Source organism: Piliocolobus tephrosceles, chromosome 5, assembly GCF_002776525.5.
Source record: "Piliocolobus tephrosceles isolate RC106 chromosome 5, ASM277652v3, whole genome shotgun sequence".
NCBI lineage: Eukaryota > Metazoa > Chordata > Mammalia > Primates > Cercopithecidae > Piliocolobus > Piliocolobus tephrosceles.
Window position 1 is genome coordinate 24,696,568 of NC_045438.1, and position 25,982 is coordinate 24,722,549.

General features: G+C 38.8%; 1 protein-coding gene across 8 annotated transcripts in view; it reads left to right on the forward strand.

Annotated features, from left to right (window-relative positions):
* NCOA7 (nuclear receptor coactivator 7) overlaps nt 1–25,982 on the forward strand; it is a 149,257-nt gene that overhangs the window by 77,545 nt on the left and 45,730 nt on the right. For all 8 annotated transcript variants that reach the window (XM_023230601.2, XM_023230600.2, XM_023230599.2 and 5 more), the window contains 5 exons: nt 13,062–13,141; nt 16,436–16,543; nt 19,253–19,366; nt 20,586–20,711; nt 23,297–23,481. In XM_023230601.2, the coding sequence (XP_023086369.1) occupies nt 13,062–13,141; nt 16,436–16,543; nt 19,253–19,366; nt 20,586–20,711; nt 23,297–23,481 (613 nt within the window). The remainder of the gene's footprint in view (nt 1–13,061; nt 13,142–16,435; nt 16,544–19,252; nt 19,367–20,585; nt 20,712–23,296; nt 23,482–25,982) is intronic.

Here is a 25,982-nt window from a genome sequence, read left to right on the forward strand (position 1 = left end):
TCTAGCTACTCAGGAGGCTGAGGCAGGAGAATCGCTTGAACCCGGGAGGCAGAGGTTGCAGCGAGCCGAGATTACGCCATTGCACTCCAACCTGGGCAACAAGAGTGAAATTCCATCTCAAAAAAAAGTGATAAGAGAAGACAACAGATATGGGAGGTGTAAATGAAGAGTCTGAGGATCAAAGGTGTTCCTGGTGAAGAGGACAGAACCTCGGGAGTAGAAGCAGTCATCAAAGCTGGAATCTGATAGAAGATGCTTTCATGAGCTAAGACTCATGCCTAAGTGGAGAAATAAGAGCTTACCTTAGGCAGAATTATGGGGAATACGCAGTCCTCTGAATAACTGTAGCAAATGTTTACAGGTCATGAATAAATGATAAAGAGATGATCTTTTTAAAACATTATCTACAAAGGAGCAAAGAAAAAAGTTAGAAACAGACTTCTTCATTAGTGGTAAATGCCAGAGGAATTAAAATCTCTTCAGACTTGTAAGGCAAAAGCTGTTTTTCAAGGTCAAAGACAAGACATTCTCAGACATAGAAGGACTGAGGAAAGAGATCTTTTGTGTCATAGATTACCTTAAACAAATTTGTGAATAAATTAGGTCATTTTGGCAGTGCCCATGTGAATGGCATTTTTGCCATTGTGGGCTTCGATGGACTGTTGCTGCTTTTTTTTTTTTTCTCTTCTTTTCTGTTTTCTACATTATCACTTTTGAAAATGTTTGATAACATTTTCAACATTATTGACTTTTCCATTCACACTGTTTGCAAAAACTACTTTACTTGTGGCTAGGTGTGGTGGCTCATGCCTGTAATCACAGCACTTTGGGAGGCCGAAGCAAGCAGATCACCTGATCAAGATCATCCTGGCCAACATGGTGAAACCCCATCTCTACTGAAAATACAAAAAAATTAGCTGGATGTGTGGTGCATGCCTGTAGTCCAGCTACTCGGGAGGCTGAGGCAAGAGAACTGCTTGAACCCAGTATGCGGAGGTGGCAGTGAGTCTAGATTGCGTCACTGCACTCCAGCCTGGGCAACAGAGTGAGACTTCGTCTCAAACAAACAAACAAACAAACAAAAAGAAAACCTGTTTTACTTAAAAACTAAAAATATTGGCCAGGCACAGTGGCTCACACCTGTAATCCCAGCACTTTGGGAGGCCAAAGCGGGTGGATCACGAGTTCAGGAGATCGAGACCATTCTGGCTAACACGGTGAAACCCCGTCTCTACTAAAAAAAATTCAAAAAATTAGCCGTGCGTGCTGACAGGCACCTGTAGTCCCAGCTACTCGGGAGGCTGAGGCAGGAGAATGGCGTGAACCTGGGAGGCGGAGCTTGCAGTGAGCAGAGATCTTGCCACTGCATTCCAGCCTGAGCAACAGAGCGAGACTCCGTCTTTAAAAAAAAACAAAAAAAAAAAACCCTAAAAATATTAAACATATGGTAAACCATGTTCTATAGAAAATTGTTCCAAAAGGGAAAAGGAATTTAGAATCTAGAAATCAGTTATATTTCCTTAGAAACCCTGATAGTTAGGGAGCATGAATGTTCACAATTAAGTAGCTGTAAAACAAACACCCTTGAGTACACCTGTGATTGCACCAGCTTTGTGTCAAGGGACACTCCTTTCCTGACCTCACAGCCCCAGCACTCTCATTAACACAGTATTTTGTAACCCATTCTTATTGTTGGAACAAAAGGTACAGTCACTATGCAAAAGCAACTGTATCTTAACAAGCTTGTCCTACTGCATATGAACTTGAACTCAGAGTTTAGTTCCATTATAATCATAGTGGTCTGCATAATGCAAATCTCATACCCTACTTAATCTGTCTTGTTATATTCACTTGCATTATAAAAAATCTCATTGTAAGAGAAATGCCCAAATGTGGTTTGGGCTGAGGGAAAGACAACAGATAAACTAAGTACAGTCAGTGGTGTTAAGCTTTGAAAAATTCAATTAGAAGTAAACTAGGAAGGATAAAAGAGGAAAAATACTCTAATTCTGTCTTTGTTTGGGCTGCTTGATCCACAAAATACCATATAACTGAGTGGCTTATAAAATAACAGACATGTATTTCTCACAGTTCTGGAGGCTGGAAAGTCCCAGATTAAGGCACTGGCAAACGTGGAGTGTGTTGAGAGCCCATATCCTCATAGACCACCATCCTCTCACTCTGAGCTCACATGGTAGAAGGGTGAGGGGTCTTTGGCCTTTTTTATAGGAGCAATAATCCCAGCCATGAGAGTACTGCCAAGATAACCTAACCACCTCTCAATGGCTCCTTTTCCTAATACACACACTTATGGGTGAGGATTTCAACATATGAATTTTGGGGGGACATAACATTTAAATCTTAGCAAATACATTGATGGCTGAAGAGTAATGTGGTCAGGTTTTTTTTTGGAGGGCAATTTGGCCATTTTTATCAAGACCCTTTTGGCATACTCTTTGACCCAACAATTCTGTTTTTAGTAATTCATCCTAAGCAGTCATGAGCATATTAGAAGATTTAACTGCAGTAACTATCATTGCATTGTTTAAAATAGCAGGAAAATGAAAAATAACATAAATGATATCAAATGGAATTACTATGTGCCATTTTAAAATGAAGTAGAAAAATAGTTAATGATATGGGAAATTTTCACCAAATACTACAGTAAAAAAGTGGGTTAATGGTTGCTGATTATGATTCCATTTTTGTTTAAAAAAATAATTCACCTACATACATATAAAAAGAGATATGGAGAGTTTCTAGAAGTATATTCACCAGAATGCCAACATTGGTCTCTCTGATTGGAGGGAAAATGAATGACCTTTATTTATTTATTTTTATTTGTGTTTCTAAATGACTGCCATGGTCTGAATATTTGTGTCCCCCCCCACCGAACCCCAAATTTATATGTTGAAATCCTACTCCCCAATGTGATAGGGGAGTTTGCCAGTGCCTTGATGTTGGACTTCCCAGTGTCCAGAACTCTGGGAAATAAATTCCTGTTGTTTATAAGCCACCAGTTTATGGTATTTTGTTATAGCAGCCTGAATGTACTAAGACAATGGCTATATATAGTTTTGATTCATGTGAAATTGGCTTTCATATTTCCTCTGTTTTCTTCTGGAGTGTTAATGTGCACAATTGGGTCCTTGATCCATTTATGAAAAGAAAAAGCTGTTTTCAGAAAAGTATTTTGGAGGGTGGGAAAGAGGGTGAGAAGAGGAGGAGAAGCAACATCAGACATAAAGAACAGAAAGAACTATTTTCCATGAATATCTCCTTTGTGTTAGATCCCTTATTTCACTATTTAATTTAGGACTTATCATGATCTGCCACAAAACATGTAGCCTATTTTACAAATGTAAAAACTGAGAAGCTGAGTAACTGGCCAGGGATCCACTGTCGGCTAGCACAGAGCCAGGATTCATACCCTGCCCTCTTTGGCACCAAAGCCTGAGTTTTTTCCACAAACAAGGAGGACCTTCTCCATGCTGAGTGCAGTAGTAGATTCTAGAGCAAAACATTTTATAAGATTGATAACTTCCCTGGGCTTTAAGCACTTGCGTTTTAGATTTTACCACAGTATGACTCGTTTTAGTCGAGGACTATGTTGCCTGTGACTTGCTTGAAAGAAGGAAGGTAACATGTACTGCATGACATTTTCCTTTGTGCCACAGGTTAAAACAGAGTTCATATTGAGTATAGGGTTCATTCTTCCCTGACACATCTTTTTTTAAAAAATTTAATGGTAACAGCTTATACTTTATAAAGTGCTACATAACAATACTGAATGTTTTAATTGTGCTTTTTATAGAGTCAGGTCAATAATTTGAGAAGTGTGCATTGCCAATAGAGAAGATGTTATTTCTTTTTAAAATTTATTTATTTATTTTATGTTTTTTAAAGACAGGATCTCTCTCTCTCTCTGTGTTTTCCAGGGTGGAGTGCAGTGGTGCAATCATAGCTCATTATATTCTTATCTCCTGGGCTCAAGTGATGCTCCCACCTCAGCCTTCCATGTAACTGGGACTATAGGCATGTAGCACCACGCCTGGCTGATTTTTTATATTTTCTTTTCTTTTCTTTCTTTTTTCTCTTTTGTAGACACAGGGCCTCCCCATCTTACTCAGGCTGGTCTTGAACTCCTGTCCTCAAGCAATTCTCCCACCTCAGCCTTCCAGTGTTCTGGGATTACAGATGTGAGCCACTGCACCCAGCCGAGAAGATATTTCTTTAGGCAAATACAAGTGCTATATTTTCTTCAAAGACATATGACTTTAGGCCAGGCACGGTGGCTCACACCTGTAATCCCAGCACTTTGGGAGGCCAAGGTCTTCAGATCAACTGAGGTTGGGAATTTGAGACCAGCCTGACCAACATGGAGAAATGACATCTCTACTAAAAATACAAAATTAGCCGGGCATGGTGGCACATGCCTGTAATGCCAGCTACTTGCCAGGCTGAGGCAGGAGAATCGCTTGAACCCGGGAGGCGGAGGTTGTGGTGAGCTGAGATCGTGCCATTGCACTCCAGCCTGGACAACAAGAGCGAAACTCCATCTCAAAAACAAAAGAAAAAAAAAAAGACATATAACTTTATTTTTTGCTATTCAATCTATCTGTATTGATTTGAGAGTGGTCCAAATTTTTCTCCAAATCTTAGCTATTATTCATCTAGCTTCACTTAATTATAATCCCTAAAGTCCCTTGAGCCCTTACTGTACACATTGCAAAGTGCTTTTTCTGAATCACCTTATCAAATTCTTACGGTAACTCTTTGGGAATTCAGTAGTATCCCCATTTTGTGCACTGGGAGACTGTCTTTAAGTTACTTCCCCAAGGTTACCTAGTGAGCAGATGGTAGACCAGGACTCTCATTCACAGTCCATCTGATGCCAGAACCTTCCCTCCAACATTAAGTTACATGATATATTTATGGGGAAAACCAGCCTCTTCTCATTTATAATGGTGCTTTTATTTTCACCAAATTTCTGTGTTTTGGTGATGTCACTTCAATGTTTTAATTGCTGTGGCTTTATAATCATGTGTTTCAATATCAGTAGAGTGTGCTTACCCTCACTTCTCTTTGAAAAATAATTTTGGATAGTCTTATATATTTATGCTTCTAGATAAGCATGGTTTTCAATTTGGAAAATGTTCCTTTGCCATAAAACATTATTTTTTATTTAAATTGCATTTAAACATTAATTTGAAAAAAGTGAAATATTCATTTAAAGATGAGATTTCCTACTTAGGAGTATTATGTCCATTTAGACACTTCAGTTAAGCATTTTAATTTTCTTTATATATATCTTGTCATTGTCTCGTTATACTTATTCCTAGATGTTGCATAGTTTGATACCACTTTACCTGGGACTTTTCCGATTACACTTCTGTTATAAAAATTTAAAACATTATTATATCTGGCCACCTTAGCGAACAACTTTGTGAATTTTTGACATTTTCACGATAATATTGGTTCTTTATGCAGATAATTATGTTATCCACTAATGACCACATTTTCATTTCTTTTCAGTATTTAAAACTTTTCATCTGGTGCTTTGACTAGATTTCAGAACAAAGTTGGGTATAAACCATAAATTGATGTTAGTAATGTTTTATTTTTTTTTAAATTACTTCTTTTGCTTTTGGTTTCTGATGTAAGAGCTCATCTCAGTTTATACAGGTGTATTTTAGGAGAGGTTAGAAGAGTGCTTAATTTCTCAAGAGACGTTGAGCGTGTGGGTACCTGTAGCACATTCGGGCACAGAGATTGCCTTGTGGTGCTGTGCAAAGTAACCTCTGATGAGTGGCAGGGATTCCCTCTTTATCCTGGAGTTTCCATTATGTTTGTAGTGTTGCTGCTTTTATCTCCACTACAAGGCTTTTTTCTTTATCACCTAAAATACATGTGGTTTAGCCTCACATTAGGTTCGCCTCTATGTTGTACTTTAGTGGATACCACTAAGTTGGTGGGTACCATGCACAGAAACCTTAAAAACTTTGCTAGAATTGCTCTTAGGCAATTTAGGCCTTTCCTAGTGCAGCTGAAACCAAAGAAAGGGGGTGGAGCTCATGCAGTGCCTGTGGGTATTTTTCCCTCTCCTCACCTGGAATCTTCCTTCCAGAAAGCTGGGGGTGGGGCCTCACCAGTGCTGTGTTTAGGTAATAAGCCCATTTCTATAGACCTGGAAGTGACATCGTGAAGTCATTCAGTTTTCATTCCTATGAAGAAACTCTTTTTTATATATACTCTTTAGCATTGCATTGCTTTTTCAGAAGCATATTTCTAGTGACTATCAGAATAAAAATTCATCATTAAAGAAGTTCACTCTAAGTTTTCTGACAGTTGGAATTTTTTTGTTCTTTAAAAAATACAATAATGGCTGTTTAATTCGTTAAATGCTTTTTTAGCATTTATCAAAATGATCAGATTCTTTTTCTCCTTTAAACAATTTATAAAGCTTTATCATATTAATACTATATCACTGCTATATTTCTGGATGAAACCCTTTTGCTCACAGTTTATGATTGTTTTAACATACTACTCTATTCAAATTGCTATTTACTTGTGTTGACTACACTATTATTAATAACAATAGCATTTGTTAAGCTTGTGCTCTGTGCCAGGCTCTGAGATGAACACTGTATGAATCAGCTTAATTTTCTCAACATTTCATTTTACAAATAAACTGATGCACAAAGATTTCAGCTAACTTGATTAATATCACACGGCTATGAAAATATGTCAGGGTTGCTAGTTAAACCCAGCTCATTTTGACCCCTAAACCAAACTGTGATCAGAAAGGTGTTTGATGACGTAAGTGAGATGGTACATGACTTGGTTTTATGATTAATACCATCAAACTGCTTCAGCAATCATAGCTGAATGGATCAGTTTCCATTATAGGGACGTGCCTGTCATTGGAAACAGATTCTCCTGTTCATAAATCAGGGTACCCCTTTCTTTGAAAAATCTAGAGAGACACAGACAATTTTTGCCTCTTTGAATTCCCTTCATTTGGAGGTCATGGAAACTATCCTTTAGAGTTACTGGTGATCCTGTGCTGTCAGCCTCCTGAACCCCATTCAGATGCTCTTATGATAGAAATAGATGGAGGAGAGAGCTGGTCGTTCATGGGTGAGTAAAGAAAGAAGGGGCACATAGTAAGTGTAAGCCCCATGCAGAACTGGTCCTGATATAATTTAGAAACCTGATAATTTTCCAAACTTCTGTTTGTGCTTGTTCAGATACTTGTTAATAACAGAAAAAAGGCTACATACTATCTTTTCTTCCATTCCTATATCTAAGTAGAAATTATGGAATCGAGATCCAGGGAATTCACAGATGTCTGTATGGATTCTGTTTTGAAGCACAATAATGAATCATGTCCACTGTCCTGACTTCATCCAGTCCCCAGGGGCCTGTGACAGGAGCCAGATGCTCCGGTTTGAAGGACATTATGTATTAACTTGTTCTTGCTGTAGCCAGTTCGTTTCTTGATACCCTCCCCAGTCTTCCCCCCACCAGCATACTCAATGTCCACATCTCACATCACTAATTCAGTACTCAAAAATCTCTTATTTGAACCTCAATTTCTTTTGTTGTCTTTTCCCACAGATCTGTTCTCCAGTTGTGACAGGCAGACTAATGACCCCCTAAAGATGCCCATGTCCTATTTCCCCAAACCTGTTAGGTTACATAGCAAAGGTGAATCAAGGCTGTAGATGAAATTGAGGTTGCTAATCAGCTGACCTGAAGGAGATTTTCCAGGGCTATCAATGTGGCCCAGTGCAATCACAAGGGACCTTAAAAGTGAGAGGGAGGCAGGAGAGAGAGCATGACACAACTCAGGCAGCATTACTGGCTCTGCGGGTGAAAGCAGGGCCTTGGGCTCGAGCTTCCTGCAAACGCAGAACTGGCTAGATATGCTAGTTCTGAGAAAAACCAGGGCTCAAGGCACTGCTTCCGGAGCCCAAAGTAGCCCACTTCCAAGAGTGAGAAAAGGCAAGGGAACCAGTCCTCCCCTACTTTGCCTCCAGAAGGAAAGTAGTGAGAACTATGCCAGACTTCTAACCTATGGAACTGTAAAATGATACATCTGCATTTATGCTTTATTTTGAGCCACAAATGTGTAGTAATTTGTTATAGCAGCAATAGGAAACTCATTCATCATGCCATTCCCCTAACTCTTCCAACATCTCACTACCTGTATCTCAGCCACTGCTCATCCAGCTCCAGCTGCCTTGCTCTGTGCATTATAACCACACAGATAGCCACTTATTTGCTTACTTCTTATGTGGCCTGTTACCCTGGTGTTGAGACCCCACCCCAGAGTATAGTGTTACTTCTTAATGTTCACATTTTTGAAACCTCATTTTTGCCACAGGAACTCTTCCAAATCTCATTACTCTTACTCCCTCAATCATACCCTCACTGCACTACATTTTAGCAGATGACCTTACCCCTACTCTACTGATGATATTGACAGCATCTGTCTTGAGCTCCCTTTACTTTCAGAACCTCTCTGTGAATTCCACTCATCTATTTCCAGGTTTCCGTCTCTGGACCTCTGTTCAACATTTCACAGTGTCAACACCACCTTCCTTTTTTCCATGGCCTCTGTGACATTGCATTCATTTTCCCATCCCTCTAATTGCTTTTCCCCCTTTATATCAGCCATATTTTTTTCAATCCTTAAATCAAGCCTTCCTTAGATTCTGTTCTCAAACTTCAGGCCTCCTCTTAAAATGTATTCTCTTGATGTCATAGCCTCATCCAAGACTTCAGTATCCCCACTACAAGGGATGCCTTCACATCTGGCTGCCATGCCCCTCCCGGCCCCAGGCATACTGCTAGGTAGCATCTTCTTCTAGCCCCAGTGCATGGAGAGAGAGGAGTCTTCTTTCTGTAAACTTGTATTGGGGATCATCTCAGATGCAGGAGCTTAGAGTCTTGTGTTCTGGACACTCCAGGACCCTTTTATGGTGTGACAAGGGAGGTGGCAGGACTTATGAACAGGGCACCAAGATCCACTTGGGTTGAGGTAAACACAGGTACCCCATTCTTCCTCCCCATTCCAACTCCTACCTCCAGGATTTTTGCAGAAAGAAATGGGCTAGGCTGAAGGGCCTGTATTTTATTCCTCTAGGGTTTTTGTCAGTTTTGTTGCAGGTACTCCTTATTGGACTGGAGAAAACCTGCTTTGAAGACTTTATTTCAGAGGTGGGCAGGTATGAGGTTCAGTGGCTTTGCTGTAGATGGCTTCTGAGGGATACTTGGTCAACTTTCCCCTTGGCAGTAGATACTTTTATGTCATTTGCCTTAGGTTCTTGTACACAGGAGGAGGGTCAGAATTTGGATAGGTAGGAAGGTCTGTGAGGAGGCCTGAAGCCGGAAAGGTCAGTGTCATTGGAAGACAGTTGCACCCTTTGGGATGGTTGTGGATCCTTACCTAAAACGCTAGGGTTGGAGCACCATCCTAAAGCACAATGGAGTGGTCCTTCCCCACGGCAGCTCATGCCTCGTCCTAGATCTCACCAGGGCCAGAAGTCCCTCCAATGCTTTGTGGACTATGTGCTGTAGAACCCAGTTCCCAGACACACAGGACTTCACTCATTGAGACACATAGTTTACCATCTTTTCAACTCACTGCAAAACAATTATTTCAGAAGCAATATGAAACCTTGCCTTGAGCTATAAAGATATAAAGGCAATTAAATTAGATCCTCTTTGCTTCTCTATTGAGCCAACTGTAAAACATAGTATTTGCCTTGTGGCTTTGGCAGGTGCACATGATTTGCCTGGTGTGATGTTACATCAGTGAAAAGTATTGCCTCACAATCAAACTTATCAGGCTTATTCATCAGTACTGAAAGGTTTATTCAACCATAGATACAAGACAAGGCCAGGTGCAGTGGTTCCCACCTGTAATCCCACCACTTTGGGAGGCCAAGGTGGGCAGATCACTTGAGCGCAGGAATTTGAGAACAGCCTGAGCAACATGGTGAAACCCCATCTCTCCAAAAAAATGGAAAAATTAACCTGGTGTGGTGGCATGAGCCTATAGTCCTAGCTACTCGGGAAGCTGAGGTGGGAGAATTGCTTGAGTCTAGGAGTGGAGGTTGCAGTGAGTCATGTTAGTGCCACTGCACCCCGGCCTGGGTGACAGAGTGAGACCCTACCTCAAAAAAAAAAAAAGACATAAGACATTTAAGGATGGGTACATCATGGTCTTTACCTCCATGATCTCAACATCTTAGACTCTAATGGGAAGGCATTTTTGGTTTGTTTTTTTTTTCCCTTTAGTAATACTACATGTGTGACATTTTTCTAGCCTACCCACCTGTGGCAATGGAAGGTAATTTACTTTTTGCACTAACTCAGGTATACATAGTTAAGTTTATCCTGCAAGGCTTAGCCAACATGCATTTTTCTTTTGTAGCTGTGCAGTATGTAAACTCACAATTTGGTGGCTTTTAGTAGCGCTGCCCATTGGGACCAGAGATATCTAGCTACAGCTTATGGAAGGGCATTGGCCAGAAGCTGCCAGACGTGGGAAGAAGAAAGCATATTGTGGGCTCTAGAAATAGGAAGCTACCTACAAAATGATATAAAGAAACTATTCTGATAGCATGAAGACCTAAAGTGACAGCTGTTTATGATGACAGCAAGAAGGGCAGAAGTATGCAACAAAGAAAATGGAGCTGAGATATTAAAAGGAATGAATAACACTTAACCTAATCCCAAAAGGAACTATGGGGAAGAATTAACCTGGGGCATTCATCTTCCATGTAAACAAAGCAAAAGCAAACAATTAAGATTTTTCAGATTCTTCAGAAGGAAAGAAAGACAAGTATTGTTAATGTTTTATTGCTTACCTGCCAAGAATTAAGCAAACCAGTTTTTATATTTTTTCCTTCCTAAGATTTGTAAAATATGGTGATTGCACTTTGGAATCTCCTTATCTGGAGATCTAAAAACATAGTCAATAGTCCTGTCTTCCTGAAGTAATTTAGATGTGGTTGCCTGTAGGTATGAAGATCATTTTTTATAGTCTAGAGGAATGTTCAGGGTCTCTTTGGTTCCATGAATAGTTCTGATTTGAAGATGTAGATGACTAGGACAAGACTGTAATGGAAGCATCTATTTAAGTTTTTTTCCTCTTGGCTTTAATTTTTAACTAATATAGAGGAAATATTGAAAAGTCAGATAAATCCTATGTGAATTAACTATGTTCATGTTTCTATGTCACCCCTCAGTTTTCATCTAGGACCCCCATGTTTGTGATATAGATGAAATGATATCGTTGAGACATTTCCATGTGTGTGTATGTGTGCTTGTAGGACCTCAGACATAGAGGGCTGAGTTAATCACCCTTCTCAGATCATGGTTTATCATTACTGGTCCAAGCTCAGCTTCTTGTCATTTATCATTCATTCCCTTTTATTCTCGTTCTGCACTCCCATTTCTTCCCCAACTTGACACTATTCTATTGTGTTCAATGTGTATAGGTTTTTATTTTTATATACTTCTGAAAATTATTTGTGTGTTTTTTTTTTTTTAGTGTCCATCTGTGATGTATGTTTAAAACAGATGGACACTAACATCCCATTCAGTTTTTCTTGATGTAAACCTGTTGACACTTTTGGTGTATATTTATGGCTTGTTATTTCTAATTGCTGGAATCTAATTGCTCTGGATTCCCAGAGCTTACCTACCATGCTTTACTTACCCTCTATCTCCTCACTGCCATAGATAATACTGTGATGAACATCCTCCAGCGGGTCCCTTATGGTGTGCATAAAGTATATACCTGTTGGGAGAGGATGCTTATCTGTGAATTAAATTCCTAGGTCATATGAGCTATATATACTTCATTCTCTGGAATGACTGAACAGCTTACATTCCTTGTAGTGTTCGCATTTCCATCAACATTGGAATTATACAGCTATCTGATTTTACCAGGCTAGTAGGTATAAAATGATATATTGTTTTCATTTGCATTTTTCTGATCACATACAGGTTGGAGCATCTTTTCATGGTTAATTCAATTTTATATTCTTTTTGTCACATTTTTGTCTATTGCAGTATGGTTCTGAGGTTTCTGATATCTGAATTAATATATCGAGATGGATTTAACCCTGACAAATAGGTTGAATCATATGCAGGTGCTAATGGTTGGCCTTTTTGACATATAAAAACAGCAAAATCTGACTGGGTTTGGTGGCTGACGCCTGTAATCCCAGCACTTCAGAAGGCCGAGGCGGGCAGATCACCTGAGGTCAGGAGTTCGAGACAAGCCTGACCAACATGGTGAAACTCTGTTTCTACTAAAAATACAAAAATTAGCCAGACATGGTGGCGCACACCTGTAATCCCAGCTACTTGGGAGGCTGAGGCAGAAGAATTCCTTGAACCTGGGAGACAGAGGTTGCAGTGAGCTGAGATCATGCCACTGTGCTCCAGTCTGGGTGACAGAGTGAGACTCTGTCTCAAAAAAAAAAAAAAAAATTGTAAAATCCATGGTCCAACTTAGTACGTTGTTGGACGTATTCTTTTTGTTTTCATTGTTATAAATAGTATTACAGTGACCATATGCTGATATGTAGCCTTTTTCTTCTTTTGATTTTGTCATTAGGATAAATTCCTAAGAGAAGGATTACTGAGTCAGAATGAACCTTTCTATGGCTATTGTTACATATTGCCAAATCACTTTCTAAAAGGACTATACTCATTTACATTAGGCATCATTTAGATAGTAACTCTACTGGTTTTACTCTAACTTCATAATCATTACACATTATCATTTAAACCATTAGTAACTGTAAACATTACCTCATTGTTTTTATTTATACTATTTAATTATAGTTAATGTTAATCATTTATTCAGGATGAATAGTGTGCTTTTATGAGTATGATCTATTTGTGCCCTGAGTCCATTTTCCTATTAATGTCTTTTTGTCAGTTGATTTGAAAGTGGATTTTTATACATGGTAGTTTTACCCTGTCTTCAGTCCCTGAAAATGAAATTATTCATTTACATATGATTTATTCTTCAGATGACAATCAAAACAAAACACATGATAAAAAAGAGAAGAAGATGGTGGTTCAGAAACCCCATGGGACTATGGAATACACTGTAAGTATAACCAAGGTGGTATAAATTTTTGTTAATAGCACTAGATTTATATAATGGTTTTCCCTGACACATCCTGCCCCTTGGCTGCTTTCCTCTTGTGTACCCATTAAACAATGAAGTTTCTTAAGACCAGTTTTAGGTCATTTCTTTTTCCTCCATATTTTCTCCCGGGTCAATCTCAAATAAACCAGTGACTTAAGAATGTGAGGGTGATCTGGCTGCAACATCCATCACCCTGTTGATCGCCAGCATTGCTTAGGCTGATCTGGCTGACTAGGCAGGAATCCCTTTCTTCCCCCACCACTCCGTGTGCATCCCTCTGGAGCTTGGATGAAGAGGATGACCTTCCCCAGTAGAGGAGGACATTTCTTGGGTCATGGGTATCCTAGTAACTGTGTTGCCCTGTTAGAACCTCCAAACAAACTGATGACTTGAATTATCTTTGATATAACAGGGACTACCACTTTTAGGTCACCAACCCAGACATTCTTTCTAAGTTCCAAAGCTATGTACTCTCTTGGCTACTCAACATGTCCACCTAGTCCTCCATGCTTGGTCCTCTTTCAAGAAACAATGGCTCCATCATTCCTACATTTATGCAGGCTAGAACTTAATTCTTGACATCTTCATCCCCTTACTCTTCATGTTTGTTACTACCTTCTGTGATTTTCCCCACCAGTCTAGGCCAGATCCCTTTTTTAACATTCTCATTGAATCTTATTGCTTAACATAATTTATCTCAGTTTGACATTATTGATTCATTAGCATGTTGTTATTTTAATCTCTATCTCATGTTTTAATTTATACATCCATGAAGAGAGATTAGACCTCTCTTTGTTCACCATTATATTCCTGGTAGCTTGCAGGAATTCCCTACTGTTGAGCAGTAGATGAACAATGCTAGGTGTGTGTTCATTACTACAGCTGCACACTGTGTGCCATGTGCTCATCTCTGTCACTGCATCATAAGCTCCTGGAGGCCAGGAGTTGTATCTTATGTATCCTAGGCTTGGCACAAGGTGGGTACTCAGTTGTAGATCTATTTTAATTCACTATTAAATAGCACTCTTGAGGAGTGTTCTCTTTGACTTCTAAGAAGAAATGAAGTGCTGTTGCCATTGCCTGGTTGTATTTTCCTAATGTGTACTTATTTTATAGTCATTATTTGTAAGCAGTGCCAGACCCTATATAAGACAGGCAGCAAGATCTAATTCTTTGCTGGTGTTTCTTTTGGAATGGTAAATCTGCAAGCCTCTGTAGAGTCACATTGAAGATCTCTGTCACAGGCTTTCATGCTCAATGTCCTGTGAACATCTCTAGGCATCTTTCTAAAGTTTATAAGCATAGTCATTTTTAGAAAGGATTTGGGATAATTATATTTTATATTACCATTGTCTAAAATATACTGTTGGTCCTCATAACACCTAGAATAGTGCCTTACCTCAAAATAGGCACTCAAGAAGTATTGGACTCAATTATTTATTATTAATAACAATATTACTTCTAAAGCCATAATCATTAAGATCTGTATTTGTCTAGCACCTTTATTCACATGCTCCTCCAAAGAATGGAGAGGTGCTTTTGCCAGGAGTTACTTCCTACAGTATATACTGGACAATGTAGTGACAGTTAAAAAACAAAACAAAACAAAAAAAACCTCCAAATTAGTTAAATATTAACAAGTGGTCAAATCAATAATGCAGGCTTTGATTTATGTTGTGGAGATTAGTTTTATTTGGCAAGTTATTTTTGTGCTTGTCATTGGAAATAAAAGGTAACTCATATAAATTTGTGTTTAAAGAATCTGCTAGCACTTACCCGATTGCTTTTATTACTGCTGAGCTATGGATGATCAAACATTCTGATTCAGTTTCAGTCATTTAATGATACCAACATCCCTCTCGAGGTCTGTGCCCTAATTCTACATATATATCTTATCTTTAATAACTGCAGATTGTTAAAGTTTTTCTCACTCTCTGATTCCCCTATACAGTGTATGTTTTATAAGTTTACTCATAAAAATATGAATGTAGTATACAAATATATAATACAGTATTAAAAATATTTTTTAACTTTGTTTTTAGTGGAGATAGTTTTGCCTAGGGTAGAAGTAGTGATGTATGTTGTTACTTTAGTGATTTAAAAAATTATACATACTACATATAATATATCCTAACTTGTTCTAGAAAGGCTTTGAGGCTGTTTCAATGTAATCTGTAACCGTAAGCTTTGTTTAGTCTGAGACAGTTCATCTAGTAGTTGGACCTTTGATACTGAAGGCAGCGATGGGTTTAATTCTCCTCCTACGTCTCTACCCTTTCACCAGTCCACATCTTCCTTCAGCCTTCTCACATCTCCACATAATTCAAGGCTCACCTGGTGGAGCCAGTTCTGCTTACAAAGAACTTATACTGGTCTTGACCCAGGACTATCAATGGGAACTTCTCAGTGACATTCATCAGAGTGACCTCCCACTAGCAAGTCTATCTGGCAGCTCTGGTCAGGGAGTTTGTCCTGGGATGTTGACATGACATCAGGGAGCCAACTTTTTTTCTGGGTAGAGCCGTTTTCCTGTGAAGTTTCTCATCTCCTCACTACCCTCTATTCCTGTTCCTCCTCTACTACAGAAGGAAAGAAAAGTGTACACCTGGGGCATATGTCACAAGTTTTATAGATTTAGAGAGTAACACTAATTTGACCGTAGAAAATTGTGGTTTTAATGACAGTGAACAATTAGTGGTAGCTAATCTGAATTTCTTTCTGATTTCCTTGCTTTCACAGTATTCATTCATCAACTTTTTGAGTACCCTCCATGTATCAAGCAGTGTGCTGAACCCAGGAGAAAACATTTTGCCAGCTTTGCCATAAAAACCAGCAGTTTATAGTATACGGAAAAGTCATGCAAATAGACAGAAAATTACAAGAGAGAAAGTAGCCCCACTTCCCCTGAGGATGGGGACTGTGTATACATTGTATTTTTTTTCTTGTTGTAGTCTTCATGATAGCTCATGGACCTTTACTTCATACGCCTGAGTTGCACCAAAGTAAAATTATAAATCTATTAGTGGACAGTGAAATTTGAAAATGAGAAAGCCCAGAAATGAATTGCATTTAAGACTTTGCTTTAAAATGATTTTATTAAAAATTGACAACGTATTCACTCTTTTTTTTTGTAGTCTATCTTGATGGAACTATTACTTTATTATTTATTCATATTGCAGATAAATTAATAGTATCTATCAAAATTGATTTTTTTGCTTTATGTATTGACTCTTACTTGTTTGATTATTCTAGGCTGGAAACCAGGACACCCTAAACTCCATAGCACTGAAATTTAACATCACTCCCAATAAACTGGTGGAACTGAATAAACTTTTCACACATACTATTGTTCCAGGCCAGGTAATTATACTCTTATTGTATATAACTCTAGAAATTCTGCATTTATCTTTTATTGCCATTTTCAGTGCCTCACTATTGTTTGTCATAGTATTATCATAAATGATAATGTGCTTTGGTTCAATATTTTCTCTCCTTTATTTTTATTTATTTTTTGAGACAGGGTCTCGCTCTGTTGCCCGGGCTGGAGTGCAGTGACACCATCATGGGTCACTGCAGCCTCTATCCCCTGGGCTCAAGCAGTCCTCCCACCTCAGCCTCCCAAGTAGCTGAGATTACAGACGTGAGCCACTGCACCCAGCTCAACTTTATGATATTTTCATATTCATGGGATTCCTTGGCTACACAAGCTTAAAATTTTTTTTTCTAGGCTAAAATGACAGCATTGCTGTATGGTTAAGAACTTTAAGACCTCAAATCCTGATTTGCATATGTGTTGGGAGCAAACCCAAAATTATTTTTTTGCAATAGGAGACTTTCACCCCTGCCCATGATCCAGGCTCACTTCCACGTTGAGGTAGCACATGTTCTGGCTGCTGCCCACCTCTCTCTACAGTGCGGTCAACTGTTTAAGCTTAGGAATTACTCTTTAGATTCAACATTTGGAATGTTCAGACGATTGAATCACAATTTCTGTTACCTAATACTTTAAGAGTTCAGATGCAAAAAAAATTAATATTAGTGGAGAATTGCTTGGGAAAAACGCCATCCATTCATTACTCTAGTTTAGCTGTATAATGTAAGATAAATAAGAGCTGTATACCAAGACCACAAAATTTTAGTCCTTTGTAAATTACTTTTTACAGAACTATAAACTTTGGCATTTGCCATTGACCTATATTGAAGATGCTATAAAAAGCAATACTCCAAAACTGGTTATTGTATTTACTGTTAGTGCATCATAGAGAACAAATAGTTCAGTCTAGGACGCTCCTTTGTATGAGATTCTATAGGAGAGTATTTGTACTTCCAAGAAACTTCTTCATTTTTATCTCATGGAAATTGAATTCTGCTAACTAATGATGTTGTCTCTTTGCATTAATTATATGGAAACTTAGAGTCACTTTTATGGCCCACTTCTTAATGAGTGGTTACTAGTTTTGGTGTGTATATTTTTAGTAGTAATCAGTCCTCATCTTATATCCCCTTGACTTTGATTTTCCCACTTTTATTTAATATGTTTTTTATTGTTGTCTCAAATATTTTCTGGATTGAAGTGAGGTTTAAATGACTGGAAAGATAGGAGACAGTGAATACCAATATTGATCAGTAATCAGTTGTTACATGATTAACTCTGAATTCTGTTTTATAATATTAAAAGTCATCATTTTAAGATTATATTTGGCCAGGCGCAGTGGCTCATCCCTCTGATCCCAGCACTTTGGAAGCCAAGGTAGGCAGATCAGTTGAGGTCAGGAGTTCAAGGACAGCCTGACCAACATGGTGAAACCCCGTCTCTACTAAAAATACAAAAATTAGCCAGTAGCCAGGCTTGGTGGTGGGCGCCTGTAATCCCAGCTATTCGGCAGGCTGAGGCAGGAGAATCTCTTGAACGTGTAGGGTGGTGGTTGCAGTGAGCTGAGATCGCACCACTGCACTCCAGCCTGGGTGACAAGAGTGAAACTCCATCTCAAAAACAAACAAGCAAAAGATTGTATTTGATACAGGCCACAATGTAGCATGTCTCATTAAAAGAGTATTGAATGTCAGGATTGTAATAATGTTTTGAGAACCAGAATATTTTGCAGAAGGTTGCTCTTCTGTATAATTTGGTGGGGGGGTTGGGGGTGGATTTTTAGTTTTACATAACCCAGACACTGATGGAAGAGAAAATGCTGGGATCATTGTATTGACATTATCTTATATAATTTATCATATAAGGACCATACTACTTTAGAACTCAGAACCTGCTTGGAGTTAGCAAACTGGGTTTGTTCCATTTCTACCTGGCACAGATATTAAGTTTAGAAGCCATGCTTCTCTCTCTTCATTTCCCTTATACTATTAGTCCCCCATCCTGGAGGGCTCTCCCCTCTCTCCTATCCAATTTCTACTTATTCTTCAAGGCTTCACTTGGACCCACTTGCTTCACTTGGCCTGCCCAGAATGCTTACCCACCTTGCTCTCCCTTTCTTTTTGCTTTTTTCGTTTCTTTTTTTTTTTTTTTTTTTTTGAGGTGGAGTCTCCCTCTGTCGCCCAGGCTGGAGTGCAGTGGCACGATCTTGGTTCACTGCAACTTCTGCCTCCAGGGTTCAAGCGATTCTTCTGCCTCAGCCTCCCCGAGTAGCTGGGACTACAGGCACATGCCACCATGCCCAGCTAATTTTTTTGTAGTTTTAGTAGAGACGAGATTTCACCATGTTGGTCAGGCTGGTCTCAAACTCTTGACCTCAGGTGATCCTCTCACCTCGGCCTCCCAAAGTGCTGGGATTACAGGTATGAGTCACTGCACCTGGCCTTGCTCCCCCTTTTTGAGTTCTTGCAGTGTCTATAGGCATGTTCTGTACCCTTTGTACTGCACACATTCATATGCTGAGTGTCATTTCATGGATTAATCTAGGACACCCTAAGTTGCTTATGAGTTTCTTGAAAGCAACCGAGGTTATAATCATGCAGTAAACATGATACTATGCAGAGAATAACTTCTCTAAACACTCACTAGTGGTTTGCCTGGTTCCAGGTACTCACCCATCTCTTCTCTCCCATTCTCAGGTCCTTTTTGTGCCAGATGCCAACTCTCCTTCCAGTACCTTAAGGCTATCATCATCCAGTCCTGGTGCTACTGTCTCTCCTTCATCATCAGATGCAGAATATGATAAACTGCCTGTATGTATATTATGTACTTCATGCACTGCAGTTCATTTTTATTAAAGAGACTTTTTGTGAGTTGTAGTATTCAACATGTTATTTTTCGCAAGATTATATCTGAAATTCTCACTAGATGGTTGAGATTAGGTAATTGGAGAATGCATCGTCTCCAAGGGAAACTTATTCACATTTAAGGTTTCAAAGGCCAAGATGGCCAGACACAGTGGCTCAGGCCTGTAGTCCCAGCACTCTGGGAGGCCAAGGCAGAAGGATCATCTGAGCCCAGGAGTTTGAGACCAGCCTGGGAAATATAGTGAGACTCTGTCTCTACAAAATGTTTTAAAAATTAGCCAAACATGATGGCTCACACCTGTAGTCCCACCTACTCAGGAGTGGGAGCATCACTTGAGCCTGGGAGGTTGAGGCTGTGGTGAGCCATGATCATACCACTGCACTCTAGCCTGGGTGACAGAGTGAGACCCTGTCTCAAAAATAAAATAAAATAAAATAAATTTTAAAAAGGCAAAAATGCAGGTCTTGTATAAAAGTATGAAGTTAAATTTTCAATGACATGGATAGTTTATTTGTATTCATCCTTTTTAAAAAAATAAATAAATTGAATCACAAGTCTAATATGAATTTTTTCATTTAGGTTAGTGTTTTTGTTGTTGTTGTTATTTGTGTGTGTGAGACAGAGTCTCTCTCTGTCACCCAGACTGCTGTAGTGCAATGGCACGGTCTTGGCTTACTGCAGTCTCCGCCTCTTGGGTTCAAGCGTTTCTCCTGCCTCAGCCTCCCAAGTAGCTGGGATTACAGGCGCCTGCTGCTACGCCCAGCTAATTTTTGTATTTTTAGTAGAGACAGGGTTTCACCGTATTCGTCAGGCTGGTCTCAAACTCCTGACCTCAGGTGATCCGCCCACCCCAGCTTCCCAAACTGCTGGAATTACAGGCCTGTGCCACCCCACCCAGCCCATTTAGGTTAGTTTCTAAAGACATTTCATGAGCAAGTTTTATGGGTTCATACATATGCCTTTGCTTTAAAAAAAATTTAGTTTGATTTGGATATCTGTTATTACATTTGTGATATTTTTGAAGGACAAAGGATATTTGCCTTTTTAATGTTCCACTTAAATAGAAATAGTATAGTCACAGGGAATTTATGGGGCTTGATTTATACACATAATTTGTTTGAAAAAGTGCTTTTATTTGATTTTGAAATTTTTTGCTTTCACAAGGATGCTGACTTAGCACGAAAGGCCTTAAAACCCATTGAAAGAGTCTTATCATCTACTTCTGAAGAAGACGAGCCAGGTGTGGTGAAATTTTTAAAAATGAATTGTCGATACTTCACCGATGGAAAGGTATATAGCAATGTAATTTGTTTTCTTTCCTTGAAATCTATGAAAAACTAAAGGTTACAAGTTACTGGAACAGAGGCTACATTAAAAGATCTTACCCAGAGTGTCAAGTTTAGATTTGACAAGCATCCATTAGTTTTCCTCTGTTGGATACCCGGCCATTTTGCTTATTGAGGTAAATGTTATCACTGAGTGGAAATGTGATTCTTTGTGACCTTGGATTCATTGTTTTTTTTCTTTTAGTTTGGGCCTATGAATTGTTAGGGAGATAGTATAATACACATATAACAGCAAATGCTGGAGTCAGACTCACTGAATTTAAATTCTGACTCTACCAACCACTAACTCTGAGACCAGGGGCAAGGTATTTACATGTCTTAAGCTTCCATTTTTCTCATGCATAAAATAAGAACAATACAAAAAATTAATAAGAGTATTGTAATGAAAAGTGATAATTTATGTAAAGAATTTAGCACCTAATCTGGAAAATAGTAAGCTCTCAACCTGTATTTGCTGTTGGTGATATTAGTATTAATATCTGCTGTATCCTGCTTTTAGTTTTTTGGTTGTTGGTTGATTGTTTTCTGGGTGTTTTTGTTTTTTTTTGTTTTCACAAAGAGCAAATTCAGCTTTTAGTGAGCCTCTGGAGAAGGGACTATCTTGATAACCAGTGAATTCCTGTGGTCATAGGAGACTTCATATGAGTTTTAGATAATAGGAAAAATATGTTACTGATGTGCATTTATAAAGTTTGCAAACAAGAATAAATAATGCTTGACATAAAGTAACTTTTTTTAAAGACAGCTTTATTGAGATGTGATTCACATAACATACAGTTCACCCAATTACAGTGTAAAATCCAGTCGTTTTTAGTTTGTTCACATAGTTGTGCAACCATCACCACGATCCATTTTAAAACATTTTTATTACCCAAAAAGAAACTCCGTAACCATTAGTAGTTATTCCCCATTTCACACTCTCCCATCCTATTCTGTCCCCTCCCTGCTGCCCCCATCTCCATGAGGCAATCATTTACCTACTTTCTGTCTTTCTGTATTTGCCTATTCTAGACAATTTATTATTCCTCCTATCTAACTGTAAGTATATGCCCTTTGACCAACATCTCCCCCATCCTTCTCTTTCCCCTAAACACCTACACCTCTTTTTTTTTTTTTTTTTGGTGAGACAGAGTTTCGCTCTTGTCACCCAGGCTGGAGTGCAATGGCACGATCTCTACTCACTGCAGCCTGAGTAGCTGTGACTACAGGTATGTGCCACCACATCCGGCTAATTTTGTAATTTTAGTAGAGATGGGGTTTCACCATTTTGGCCAGGCTGGTCTCAAACTCATGACCTCAGGTGATCCAACTGCCTTGGCCTCCCAAAGTGTTGGGATTACAGGCTCGAGCCACCACACCTGGCCCACCCATACCTCTTAGTCATCACCATTCTACTCTCTATTTCTATGAGATCAGCTTCTTTAGATTGCACATATGAGTGAGGTCATGCAGTATTTATCTTTGTGTGTTCGGCTTATTTCATTTAACATAATGTTCTCCAGGTTCATCCATGTTGTTGCAAATGACAGGATTTTGTTTTTTTTTTTATGGCTGAATAATTTGTGTATATATAGCACATTTTCTTTATTCATCTATTGATAGATGCTTAGGTTGTTTTCATATCTTGGCTATTATGAATAATGCTGCAAATAAACATGCAAGTGCAGATACCTCTTTGAGATATGATTTCGTTTTCTTTGGATATATACCCAGTAATGGGATTGCTGGATCTACAAAACTTTTTATTAAGATAATCACTAAACTCATTAAAAGTACCAAAATCAAGTATTTGCCCAAAGAAAGTTATCTGTATCCTGCTGTTCATGGTAGATAATATCCCTATGGCCATTAAGGTCTCTTTTATAATTTGAGCAAGCTTCAGACTATTAAGACTTCACCAAGCTACGACTTTTTGCTTTTAATCTCCGTGGTTCAGCTGTATTCACTCTGGCTACAAAAGTTTCATATTCCTATTTATGTTGACTTTTGTTGGATGTGGGCTTTCTAAATATTTTAAAGAAAAATATCGGGACTATTCTTTGGCACTATAACTCAGAAACAGCCGCTCCCTTAGCACAGAACCATGCACTTGTTAGACACATGGGGAAGACTTGCAGAGTGAATTGTAAAGCCCCGTATTCTCGATCGGGAAAGCACTTGGACAGCCCCTCCCATTTTGTAGACAGAGAACTAGAAAATCTAGGAAATCTGAGACGTGTATGTGAGAACCAGGATCTAGGAAATCTGAGACGTGTATGTGAGAACCAGCTGTGCTGTTGCAGCAGTTGTGATAGAATCAGGCTCAGTTGGTTGCCTCATTGAGCCACATCTGTTTTCTCTGCCTCACCATCTAGCATTGCATTTCTTCAGCCTGTTTTTCTGGTCCTCACAGAGGGGATGTAATTGTCACATAGGATACTGTGGTTCACAAAGTCCATGGAGTGACCATCTGAGTTAGTTAAAGCTCTGTGGTAGTTGCTGAAAGCATTTCTGCCTGAAGTGATTCTGTCCTGTTGCTTTCTCCTGCAGGGTGTGGTTGGCGGTGTCATGATTGTGACTCCTAACAACATCATGTTTGACCCTCATAAGTCTGATCCTCTGGTTATTGAAAATGGGTGTGAGGAGTATGGTCTCATCTGCCCCATGGAAGAGGTGGTTTCCATTGCACTCTACAATGACATTTCTCACATGAAGATCAAAGATGCCTTGCCATCGTAAGACATTTCTTTGTTTACCCGGAAAAAGGGGGTGTTGAGAGTTAAATGTAGCTTAAAAATAAGGGCATTGGCATGATTGAGGGATTGTGTAGACATGGTTTCGAAGGTGGAAGATTTGTGCACTGAAGAAAATGAGAAAAATGAGAAGAAATGAAAAGAATAAAGTCAGTGATGGGAAAAGTTGAACATATAAAGATTAAAGGAGAAAAAGAAGCCATCATGTTAAAATAGTATTTGTTTGGCTTATTTTTCTAAAAAGCAGTGCATGTTCTTAATAAAGTTATGGAATAAGAAAGGCATTTTTCTGAAAGAAGTGTATCCAGTTATCAGTAAGAGAATAATGTTTTCTTCTGGGTTTAACTAAGGAGAGTTATGTTTGTCTTCATTTAACTTCTAGGAAAGGCAGTCTCCCTAACTCATGTCCTCCCTCAGTCCTGCACGGAGAGAGGTTTGGGTCGGGTAGAGCAGTAACCACCTTCACATGCTGTGAAGAGGGAATAATACCAGTTTGCTTTTTCCCTGAAATATAGATTAATGTAACTTCAGTCCTGATTACTTTTGCCTTATAATGCAGGATTTATTGTTGAAAAAGAGAGGGAAGCTCCCCAGGAAAAAAGAGAAAGAGTTAAGAAAGCTCAGGGAATTGATTAACTTATACAGATAATCTGATTTTTACTGTCCTTTTGCTCTACTGTGTCTGTTTCTCTATAAAAACCAGCAGTAAAAAATTTTTAAAAACCTTCAGTGCTGGGAAGAGGCGGAGCAGTAGGTCCCAACAGTACAGAGGGAAACTAGCCCTTGGGGCTCATATGAAAAAAAAAAAAAAAGAAGAAGAAGTTACTAGGGAGCTAAACCAGACACAAAATCCCTGGGGGTTTATGCAAGTAGATTCCCCTGGACTCCTACAGCTGTTAGAATCTGGTCCAGGCGGCCCTTCCCCAACCTCAAGCCACCGAAGATAGCACCAGAGCATGGGCCCTGAAGTGGTTTCCAAATTTTGCTGCCAGAAGTGTCTAAATGGGTGGCTAAACAAATAGGGGCATTCCCTACTGAAATATGGCTCCTAAGGGAGTAATGCCATTGCACATCTTCAGCCTAGGATCTTAATTATTCTATTTAATAATAGACAGTACCTCTTTATATAAAAACTTATCTCATTGTGAGATTATGTTTAATGATCTCGATTATAAGGGATAATGCCATGATTACAGGAAAAGAGCAGAGGTAAGAATCAGCTTCCAATTTGTTGAAATTATTTCAGGGTTGCGCATTGATTCCTGCCTTGGATGCAGGTATATAAAGGATTTTTAGTCTAATGAACAAGAATGTGTGAGAATCAGCATGAAATAAACTTTGTATTGTCTTCAGAATTTCATAAATTGTTTAAAAGTTAAAAATTACTTAAAACATCATTATCGAAAGTTTAATAACAGTAAGTACAAATTACCCCGTGGCAACGTGCAATAGTTTTTAAAAGTGGATGTGTGTAAAACTCCTCCATCCTCACCTTCAACTTTGGTATTTGTGTGAGAGTGTGTGTGTGTGTGTGTGCCCGCACGCACACATGTGCAGGACGTTTTGTGGCTCCAGCTGCCACAGCGAGTAAGAAGGGAACAACTGAAAGGATTATTGATAATCATTAGGTGCCCAGCTAAGTCTAGAAAACATTAATTAAGAAACTAGCCAGTTGACACCATTATGTACACTTGGCAACTGCACTGCAGAAAAAACAGATGGTGAAATTAATCTCAAGTAGGGAATGGGCAGTTTGGATTAGGTAAAAGAAGAAAGGGGTAGTCAAGGTAATCTAGAAAGCTAATTAGAGTGCAGTTGAAGGTGTTTTTGTAGGGGTCAAGCTAGGTAGAGAGGGGAGGAAAGTTTTGCTTATTAATCAAGTGTGTGGAAACTTGGGTTTCTTTGTTGCAGGACTTCTGACAGCCTTTAATATGCCTAATTAAGTTTTGAGTTCCAGTAGGGAGATTATGCCACATTTCACAAACTTATTTGACTCTAGGATGGAAACATTTTTAACATCTCCTGGGATGCTGGTGTTGGGCAGCACATTTTGTGTTTGCAAGTTCCTGCAGAACGGAGATTCTGTCACAATTGTATTTCAGAATATAGCACTTAGGGGCTCAATGAATGCTTATTAAATTGAAATGAATTATAAATTACGAAGGCTTTTTAAAGCGTTTGTTGGAGCCAACCAATTACATAGGCTTTTATTTTCTATTGGAAAAAGCATGAACCTTTCATGCAGATGGTTTATAAAGTCACTTTGGGAAGACAGTCTTTTGGAACTTCAGAACTTCCTGATACTTTGTAGCTTTATTGTCATAACTATTTATTTCAAAGCCAAAATAGCAGATAAAGTTTTATCTGAAGATGATCTGACCTGTTTAGAAAATATAATTATTTCTGAAATTGAAATGTTATTCTTTAAAAGGGTTTTTATATCTCTACATTTCAACCCCGTAATGACACTACTAGTAGCAGTG